Here is a 10,882-nt window from a genome sequence, read left to right as displayed (position 1 = left end):
TTGGGGCCATTGTATTGGTTGAAAAATTGGTTTACCACAAAACCAACAAAAAGATTAGCATAGCTGGGTCCCATTTTGGTACCCATGACCACGCCATTAGTTTGTTTGAAAAAGTTGTCCCGAACGAAAAACAACTGAATGTGAGCACTAGTTCAGCGAAGCGAAGTAGTGTTTCAGATTTAAGTTCTTTAACATTGTGTTGATCAAAAAAAATGTTTTAGGGCCGGAAGACATCCGCCATTTCGACTTAGTTAATATTACCAAATTAAAAAATGAGGGTTTTTAACATGATTTCAGTAAATTCATTTGTGCCAAATTTGTTAACTCTCTAAAAAAGAATTCAATGATGATCTGATACTTGGAACTTTACATACTCTGTTATAACTGTCATTGCAGGCAGAAATCCTGAAGAAAACAGCATTTCATTCCTTTTGCGACATGAATAAAGACGTGACAACTTTTATTGTCAACATATAGTGGTACAGGTGTTATTTCAAATTGCGACAAGTGTTATATAAATGCGACAGCTTTTTTCATTACGAAGCGCGATGAGATATTTTAATAGGATGTGCGACACGTTTTATTGCAAAGCGCGACAAGTGATAGTACAGAGTGTGACACCTTTTTCTCTCAAGGGCGACGAATTTCACAGGTTGACAGAACATACAACTTTTGCTCAAATGACCCGGGCCTAAATTAGAAAATCAAGTCACTGTTACAGAAAACATTTATATGTTTGTCCATCCCACATCACAAACTTTAATTTTCAGCCGCTACAATGTTGTATAAAATTGACATATCAGCTCGTTGCTATGGGCCACGTGCTCGTGTTTTGAAGCCAGAGTCGAGTTGAGTTTGGAATATCGCGAGCGAATAAAAGCAATTAAAAGAAAAAATCGAATCAGCCGAGTACAGTTGTAGTCCGACATCGACAATGTTGACGAAAACTTCCAATGAGTTTTCGCTGATAGAAACTCGCCGTGTCTTGCATCACTCAAGACCTTTTCTCCCGTTTTACAATAATAGTCAAAGACGGCTTTCAGAACGCTCTTTGTGATAAAGTCGAACGATGGAAATTGCGCGTTGTGGCGTGATCAGAAACAAGTTATTAAAATGAGGAAAGCGACTTTAAGTTAATAAAATATTAATTTAGTATTAACTCATATCCAAACCACTAGTTCAGACCAAAAAAAAAAAGCAATTAAAATGACCAAAAGTGAATATATTTTGGAACGAAGTGATTAGTTTACAAGTCCGAAGATTCTTTGAGACCAGAACTGTTCGTGGCAAGCGTCTCTTTGGCTGTTAGTATTGAGGTGCTTTTTGACGGTTGCTGTTGATTAAAAATTAGATGAAGCAATGAAACATATATAAAATGACAAGTACAAAGGTTTACTGACAACTAAGGGCAATGGGCAAATCATATGCATAGAACATAAATGGAATGCAAAGTAAGGGTAATTTGCAGGTGGTCATACTGTGCTTTGCGATGACTACAAAAAAAAGTTAAAAAAAATTTGAAATAGAGAGAAATTTTCTTTGTCCTTCGGTGTGGATACGTGGCAAATTTCTCAAAGAGTCAAAATCAGCGAGTTCAGTATTCATTTCATCTTTCTTCGCCACTTTGCGACGTGTGAACAGATAGGTGAGAAAGCACACGGAAAAATATAGAGCAACTTGAAAAAAACTCAAGACAGAGTGATAGACGCAGCACCATCTCCAGAAAGCTGAGGGTGTTTCGCCAAGGGCATATGAGCAGATAACATAGCATGCAAGAAAAGAATCTTACGATTGAAAATGAATAACTCCACGACATATCTTCAACCAGAATGTTTCTCTTCTGTACCTTCCACTGTATTCACAGTCGCTCTTTCCGTTATCACCGTTACTGCATTTTTAGGAAACTTCCTCCTGATTGCAGCCTTCCTCAGAGCATCAAACCTAAAAACAAGCTGTAATTGGTACATTATGAACATGGCGATTTCAGATGTGGTGAGCGTGATCATTAATTGGCCGCTCTATGCTACCGAGGGGATGTTAAAGCCTGGAGGAAGCTTAATTACTGATCAAGCACTCGCTACATTTTTCTGTAAGCTGGGGATTTATTCGAGAGCTGTGTTATACGCGGTGTCGATTGAGAGGTTGGTGCTAATATCTGTGGATAGATTCATTGCGATTGTGTTTCCACTGAAGTCCCTAAATATAACATCAAGGGTTCGGAAGATTCTTCTTCTTCTGAGCTGGCTTTTACCTGTTTTTGGTGGCATACCATACTTTATCTATTCAAAAATCATACTCGAAGGAAAACAGACATTTTGTAGAAACATGATGAGCATGTTACTTTTAAAAGTATATTACTTCACGCAATTCATTTTATTCTTTTTTGCGCCGCTAGTTTTAATATTAGTTGTTCATTCTATAAGTTTTAAGCATCTTAAGAGGCGAGCAGTGTTTCCAATCAGCAGCAGCGAAGGAGGCGCACGTGCACTGAGATCCAAAGAAAATCAGAACATTATGAAAATCTTTCGATCGGTGACTTTGGGATTTTTCATGTGCTGGACACCTCTCTATATTTATCTGATTCTAAAAGCGTCATATCCAAAGCATTTTTTTGATGACAAATATCTTTTATTTCCTGGTTTATTGTATTATGTATTTCCATTGCTCAGTACAGCCATCAACCCATTTATTCTGATTGCATTTAGTTCTAATTATCGGGCAGCCGTTAAAGACCTGCTTGCTAAATGTTTCCGTCGGTGTTTAAAATGAGTCGCATCTACTGCGTTTATACTACGGAACAAATCACAGAACTTTAACGACTGATATATAAATACACATTTGGAGATAATTTTTCGCGCTTTGGAACAGTGAAGAATATTGTTAACTAAATGATAATAGAAAAAGTGATAAAATAACAGACACGTTTGGCGCCTGGGGGCTCCTCTATTAACATAGAGCTGACATGCAAAAGCGGAGCCCTATATTAAAGAACATTCGGTCAAGGTGGAAACTAATATTCTCTTAAACAAAAGATGCATCATGTTGAACAAAACATAGGATATCGTGCAAAAAGCTAACTATATTGTCATTTTTAACAAAAACTCACAATATGACCACTAGTAACATAGTAAAGAACCTGTATTACAAGCTTATTCTTAAGTAGCAGAAGTAGGCGTTGAAAACAAGCGATATGAAGCCACCTTTGCGTTTTCAACGCCTTTGTAGAAACAGGTATGAATGTTTGAGCAGTACCAATTACCCTGTAATGTATTTTGTTTAAAATAAGAAGTCCAAATAGATCCCCAAAACAAAAAGACAATATTCCCATGGGTCAGTTGAATGAAATTTCCTGTTCATGTCCGTAAGTGGAAATATTTGAACTTTCCAGCAGCTATAAGTATAAGCTGAAAGAAACTATGCGAAAATGGCCAAATGAGATTCCCCCCCCACCCTCTTTCCTTCAAACAAGGATAAAACTTGTCATAGAAGACTTGCAAGTAAGAAGCGTCCTTGTTAGCTGGTTTTGTGGCCTTGTGAAGCGTTGTTAATAGCTCAGCTGCAAGAAACGATCGGAAGGACTCGTTAGATCTGGCAAGGGAAATTATAACCCTCCTTTTTTGCTTGTTTCAAGACGAAATGGGTTTTAATGATTTTATAAGTTTGATATAAAAGCAGATTGGGTGCATTCGTTACCTACTTATCTGTGGCTATGTCATTATAGGAAGTGAGCAGGTAAATCGTTGTTTTATCTCGAAACCCAATTTTCCTCTTTGAATCCGTAAAAAAAATAGCACTGCCTAGTACTTCATAAAAAGCTCATTGACTTCAGGAAAACGTGTTATACGAAAAAAAGAAAAATTTGCTCTGATTTTCTTAGCTGTGAAGGCACAAGACACAGCAACCTTTCGGTAATGGTAAAGCCGGAGACCTAGTTCTCTCCTTCGTTATTTTAGAAAAAAAACGTCATCACTTAGTACCGGCCGGTATGCTCCTTGACTTCTGGCTGAATTTTTTTGCGAGAATTTTTTTTTAGCTGATTTTCGTGTAATTTTGGCGCAAGACACAGCAAGCTTTCGTCTTAAAAGCAGTAAAAATGAAGAGAACCGCTTGTGTCATCCTTTATAAAGAAAGATTAATAACTAACAACTTCAATTATTTTAAATTATTATTCGATAGTATTTCGAAGAGTTTGCCTCTTAAATATGTATGTTTTGTTGAGGTAGATGAAGACGGGACACAGCTCGACACCGCGCAATGCAACTCTATTTCTTTGGACGTCACATCCAGCCATCCTCCCAGCAACAAATGAACTCTCTTGGAATCAATTAAAACAGCCACGTGGAGATATTAAAATACCCTGATGTGGAGCGATGGAGCCTTATACGAACTTTACACGAACTGTTCTTCATCGAAATTGTTTCCCCTGTTAAGCGGTGTCAACTTTGTACATACGACTTCTCATACTTTTCTGCTCTCTTAAGAAAAATTTAAACAAATACAGCAAAAAGCAATCATGAATGAACGATGGCTAAAGCGAGAGAATCAATTCATACATTCGAAGCAGTACTAGTATAGGTAATCACATGATTTCGAGTGCAATTTGGAATAAATAAGCACGAGTAAATTTTTTCAAAGACTAACAAAATTGCATGGGCCCGTAGGGCGAGTGCAATTTGTTGTCTTTGAAAAAATTTACAAGTACTTATTTATTCCAAATTGCACAAGAAAATCATGTGATTATCTATTAATAATATACATGAAAAAATACGAGGTAGCTTCTCATAACTACGCAGAAGAAAAGCGCGCGCATCACGTGCAAAAATAATTTATTCAAACCCTGCAAGTGACATTGACCGTGACATTGACCTTGACCTTGACCTTCACATTGACATTGACCAATCATTCTGACCAATCAGGATGTCTGGTTTGTTTCCTCTTTTGCACTGAATTAAACCTCTTCTGCACTGAATTAACTCTCTTCTGCACTGAATTAACTGAAAACTGCATTCATCTTAACCAATCAGAACTGAGAAATTTTCTCATGTATATTATTAATCCTGAAATAGCTCTATGTTTACAGCAAACAGGGAACGCGTACCCTCATTTCACTCGCCTTCCGTACATGACTTACAATTCTCAAATTGACTAGCATTGTACAAAAATAGCAAAAAGAGCTTGCTCACAGATTATGCAAAATTCTAATTTAGGAGTGACAACAGTTGAAAGTAGATCACTAGAAATTCAATTGTTGCTGTGTGTTGTTTAGCCTTTTCATTAGTAAGTAGAGTGCTCAATTCTTTTTGGCTTTTTTTTTTTTTTTTTGATTCATTGAATTTTTTCAGAAATTACCTGAAATTTATAAGAGGGCAAACAATTAGTAAGAAAGTAGCTACGAGAAAGCTGTGCATTGGTGGTAACAGTAAAATCACCAATTTGGCTCAAACATTACACAAATGCTAAGTATCATATGAGTAAAAACAAAAATATTTATTTTCATGTTTAGGAGATGTGGGGTTCTTTGGAAAACCCGCTCCACTTTCTGCATTTTGTAATTAAATATTTAGCTAAATTCACTTTGCTCCTGTTACAAACAGACAAGCCATCTCAATCCACTGTTTTATGTTCTATATCTGCGAGACCGACTTCAAGAGCTCCTCCCTAAAGTAAGGACAAATTTCCTGTTTTGACAGTTAAAAAATAAGGGGGGTAAGTTTCTAAAGAAACTGTGGTGCTGCGTCGTTGGGATTAACAAGGTAATTTGGTAATATGAACTAAGTTGAAATTGTAAATTGGCCAACGTAAAAGAGTTAAAAAGTTGACGTTTGGAGCATTAGCCCTTCGTTAGAGCGAATGGAGGAATTGTGGGTTGCGTCTGGGTTTCTAGGCAGAAAGTGAAGGTAAACAATTGGTGAGATAAACTAGTAGAATGAAAAGCGTTCGTTGATACATGTGAGATTAAGAGTGCCGATTTGGCAGATAAAATTTTGTTAGAGAGTTTACGGCTTTCCGAGTTACCTAAATGTAAGGAAAGACCTCAGATTGCCATGTGTTGCTTAGAATGATTAGGTAGATTAAAGCGTCTAGCCGCTGACTGGTTTTGATGCGTCTTTGTCATTCCTCTCTACGTCGCTAAGGTGTTCTCGGAATCGGTCACCTCGTCGTCTTCCTGTTTCGCCGCTGTATAGCTTTATGCTATAAGTGCAAGTTATGCAATAGATGACGTTGGTTGAGGTGCATGTGAAGTAATCAGTGATTGTAATGGCTCGTTTGGGTCCTGATATTTTTTCACCATTGCGAATGAAAGAACAAGTTTTGCATCGTGCGCGAGCGCATTTAACATCCGCCGGGTTGGTCATTCGGAACTTTCGACCAAAAAATTGCCTATGTTTTTGTCGCGTTTGAATGAAACGAGTGGAGGTTGCGAAAAAATAGTGCCAGTCCCTGGATCGTTTTGAGTTAATTTAAAGGTTTTAAGAATAATGGATTTAACTGAGTGGTTGTGAGGATGTAATGTGAGGGTAAATGGAATGCGGTCGGAATTTTCTTTTTGTGACGTTTGTAGTGAGTGCTGACTGTCGATCAATAAGTTGGGCGCGGTGGTGACCCGCTTGAACGACAGAAACAGGGTAACCACGTTTTTCGAAAAACTAGCACATAGACTCTGATTTGTGAAAAATATCAGTCATCACTACACTTGAAACGACGAAGTCTTAGAAACTGAGAAAAGGGAATGGAATTCTTCACATAAGATGGATGCGAAGATAAATACAACAAGTAGTTATGTAAATCTGTAGGTTTGTAATACACGCTAGTATTTAAACCGTTGCCTTCAATTGAAACTTTGATGTCTAAAAAGGATAAAGAATTGTCGGAAATTTTCCAGGTATATTTGAGAGCTGGGTGAAAGGAATTGACTGCGGTTATGAATTGAGTTAGTTCCTCTCTAGTAGAGGAGGTTGCGCCGATACAGTTGTCATTATGGCGACCGTAGAGTTCAGGTTTGGGGCCATTGTATTGGCTGAAAAATTGGTTTACGACAAAACCTACAAAAAGATTGGCATAGCTGGGTCCCATTTTGGTACCCGTGACCACGCCATTAGTTTGTTTGAAAAAGTTGTCCCGAACAAAAAACAATTGAGTGTGAACACTAGTTCAGCTAAGCGAAGTAGTGTTTCAGATTTAAGTTCTTTAACAGTTCGTTGATCAAAAAAAATGTTTTAGGCCCGGAAGACTTCCGCCATTTCAACTTAGTTGATATTACCAAATTAAAAAAGGAGGGTTTTTAACATGATTTCAGTAAATTCATTTGTGCCAAATTTGTTAACTCTCTATTAAAGAATTCAGTGATGATCTGATACTTGGAATTTTACAAACTCTGTTATAACCATCATTGCAGGCACAAATCCTGAAGAAAACAGCATTTCATTCTTTCCACGATTTATGAATAAAGACGTGACAACTTTTATTGTCAACATATAGTGGGACAGGTGTTATTTCAAATTGCGACAAGTGTTATACAAATGCGACAGCTTTTTTCATTACGAAGCGCGGTGAGATTTTTTAATAGGATGTGCGACACGTTTTATTGCAAAGCGCGACAAGTGATAGTACAGAGTGTGACACCTTTTTCTCACAAGGGCGACGAATTTCACAGGTTGACAGAACATACAACGTTTGCTCAAATGACCCGGGCCCAAATTAGAAAATCAAGTCACTGTTACAGAAAACATTTATATGTTTGTCCCTCCCACCTCCCAAACTTTTATTTTCAGCCGCTACTATGTTGTATAAAATTGACATATCAGCTCGTTGCTATGGGCCACGTGCTCGTGTTTTGAAGCCAGAGTCGAGTTGAGTTTGGAATATCGCGAGCGAATAAAAGCAATTAAAAGAAAAAATCGAATCAGCCGAGTACAGTTGTAGTCCGACATCGACAATGATGACGAAAACTTCCAATGAGTTTTCGCTGATAGAAACTCGCCGTGTCTTCCATCACTCAAGACCTTTTCTCCCGTTTTACAATAATAGTCAAAGACGGCTTTCAGAACGCTCTTTGTGACAAAGTCGAACGATGGAAATTGCGCGTTGTGGCGTGATCAGAAACAAGTTATTAAAATGAGGAAAGCGATTTTAAGTTAATAAAATATTAATTTAGTATTAACTCATTTCCAAACCACTAGTTCAGACCAAAAAAAAAAAACAATTAAAATGACCAAAAGTGAATATATTTTGGAACGAAGTGATTAGTTTACAAGTCCGAAGATTCTTTGAGACCAGAACTGTTCGTGGCAAGTGTCTCTTTGGCTGTTAATATTGAGGTGCTTTTTGACGGTTGATGTTGAATAAAAGTTAGATGAAGCAATAAAACATATATAAAATGACAAGTACAAAGGTTTACTGACAACTAAGGGCAATGGGCAAATCATATGCATAGAACATAAATGGAATGCAAAGTAAGGGTAATTTGCAGGTGGTCATACTGTGCTTTGCGATGACTACAAAAAAAAAGTAAAAAAAATTTGAAATAGAGTGAGATTTTCTTTGTCCTTCGGTGTGGATACGTGGCAAATTTCTCAAAGAGTCAAAATCAGCGAGTTCAGCATTCATTTCGTCTTTCTTCGCCAATTTGCGACGTGTGAATAGATAGGTGAGAAAACACACGGAAAAATATAGAGCAAATTGAAAAAAACTCAAGACAGAGTGATAGACGCAGCACCATCTCCAGAAAGCTCAGGGTATTTCGCCAAGGGCATATGAGCAGCTAACATAGCATGCAAGAAAAGAATCTTACGATTGAAAATGAATAACTCCACGACATATCTTCAACCAGAATGTTTCTCTTCTGTACCTTCCACTGTATTCACAGTCGCTCTTTCCGTGATCAGCGTTACTGCATTTTTAGGAAACTTCCTCCTGATTGCAGCCTTCCTCAGAGCATCAAACCTAAAAACAAGCTGTAATTGGTACATTATGAACATGGCGATTTCGGATGTGGTGAGCGTGATCATTAATTGGCCGCTCTATGCTACCGAGGGGATGTTAAAGCCTGGAGGAAGCTTAATTACTGATCAAGCACTCGCTACCTTTTTCTGCAAGCTGGGGATTTATTCGAGAGCTGTGTTATACGCGGTGTCGATTGAAAGCTTGGTGCTAATATCTGTGGATAGATTCATTGCGATTGTGTTTCCACTGAAGTCCCTAAATATAACATCAAGGGTTCGGAAGATTCTTCTTCTTCTGAGCTGGCTTTTACCTGTTTTTGGTGGCATACCATACTTTATCTATTCAAAAATCATACTCGAAGGAAGACAGACATTTTGTAGAAACATGATGAGCATGTTACTTTTAAAAGTATATTACTTCACGCAATTTATTTTATTCTTTTTTGCGCCGCTAGTTTTAATATTAGTTGTTCATTCTATAAGTTTCAAGCATCTTAAGAGGCGAGCAGTGTTTCCAATCAGCAGCAGTGAAGGAGACGCACATGCACTGAGATCCAAAGAAAATCAGAACATTATGAAAATCTTTCGATCTGTGACTTTGGGATTTTTCATGTGCTGGACACCTCTCTATATTTATCTGATTCTAAAAGCGTCATATCCAAAGCTTTTCTTTGATGACAAATATCTTTTATTTCCTGGTTTATTGTATTATGTATTTCCATTGCTCAGTACAGCCATCAACCCATTTATTCTGATTGCATTTAGTTCTAATTATCGGGCAGCCGTTAAAGACCTGCTTGCTAAATGTTTCCGTCGGTGTTGAAAATGAGTCGCATCTACTGCGTTTATACTACGGAACAAATCACAGAACTTTAATGACTGATATATAAATACACATTTGGAGATAATTTTTCGCGCTTTGGAACAGTGAAGAATATTGTTAACTAAATGATAATAGAAAAAGTGATGAAATAACAGACATGTTTGGCGCCTGGGGGCTCTTCTATTAACATAGAGCTGACATGCAAAGCGGAGCCCTATATTAAAGAACATTCGGTCAAGGTGGAAACTAATATTCTCTTAAACAGAAGATGCATCATGTTGAACAAAACATAGGATATCCTGCAAAAAGCTAACTATATTGTCATTTTTAACAAAAACTCACAATATGACCACTAGTAACATAGTAAAGAACCTGTATTACAAGCTTATTCTTAAGTAGCAGAAGTAGGCGTTGAAAACAAGCGATATGAAGTCACCTTTGCGTTTTCAACGCCTTTGTAGAAACAGGTATGAATGTTTGAACAGTACCAATTACCCTGTAATGTATTTTGTTTAAAATAAGAAGTCCAAATAAATCTCCAAAACAAAAAGACAATATTCCCATGGGTCAGTTAAATGAAATTTCCTGTTCATGTCCGTAAGTGGAAATATTTGAACATTCCAGCAGCTATAAGTATAAGCTGAAAGAAACTATGCGAAAATGGCCAAATGAGATTCCCCCCCCCCTCTTTCCTTCAAACAAGGATAAAACTTGTCATAGAAGACTTGCAAGTAAGAAGCGTCCTTGTTAGCTGGTTTTATGGCCTTGTGAAGCGTTGTTAATAGCTCAGCTGCAAGAAACGATCGGAAGGACTCGTTAGATCTGGCAAGGGAAATTATAACCCTCCTTTTTTGCTTGTTTCAAGACGAAATGGGTTTTAATGATTTTATAAGTTTCATTTAAAAGCAGATTGGGTGCATTCGTTACCTACTTATCTGTGGCTATGTCATTTATAGGAAGTGAGGAGGTAAAACCCAATTTTCCTCTTTGAATCCGTAAAAAAAATAGCCCTGCCTAGTACTACATAAAAAGCTCATTGACTTCAGGAAAACGTGTCATACGAAAAAAAGAAAAATTTGCTCTGATTTTCTTAGCTGTGAAGGCACAAGACACAGCA

At 37.4% G+C, this 10,882-nt stretch overlaps 1 protein-coding gene and 1 pseudogene across 1 annotated transcript; both read left to right on the top strand.

Annotated features, from left to right (window-relative positions):
- Positions 1-1,535: 1,535 nt before the first annotated feature.
- LOC148740986 (neuropeptides capa receptor-like) lies at positions 1,536-3,313 on the top strand (annotated as a pseudogene).
- Positions 3,314-8,426: 5,113 nt separating this feature from the next.
- On the top strand, positions 8,427-10,308 carry LOC148740985 (neuropeptide receptor 15-like). The gene has a single exon (XM_088733273.1). The coding sequence runs from the start codon at positions 8,800-8,802 to the stop codon at positions 9,763-9,765; it is 966 nt and encodes a 321-aa protein (XP_088589399.1). The 5' UTR covers positions 8,427-8,799; the 3' UTR covers positions 9,766-10,308.
- Positions 10,309-10,882: the final 574 nt, after the last annotated feature.

This window comes from Stylophora pistillata, chromosome 1, assembly GCF_964205215.1.
Source record: "Stylophora pistillata chromosome 1, jaStyPist1.2, whole genome shotgun sequence".
NCBI lineage: Eukaryota > Metazoa > Cnidaria > Anthozoa > Scleractinia > Pocilloporidae > Stylophora > Stylophora pistillata.
Note: the sequence above shows the minus strand (reverse complement) of the source record. Positions and strands in the feature narration are given on the sequence as shown.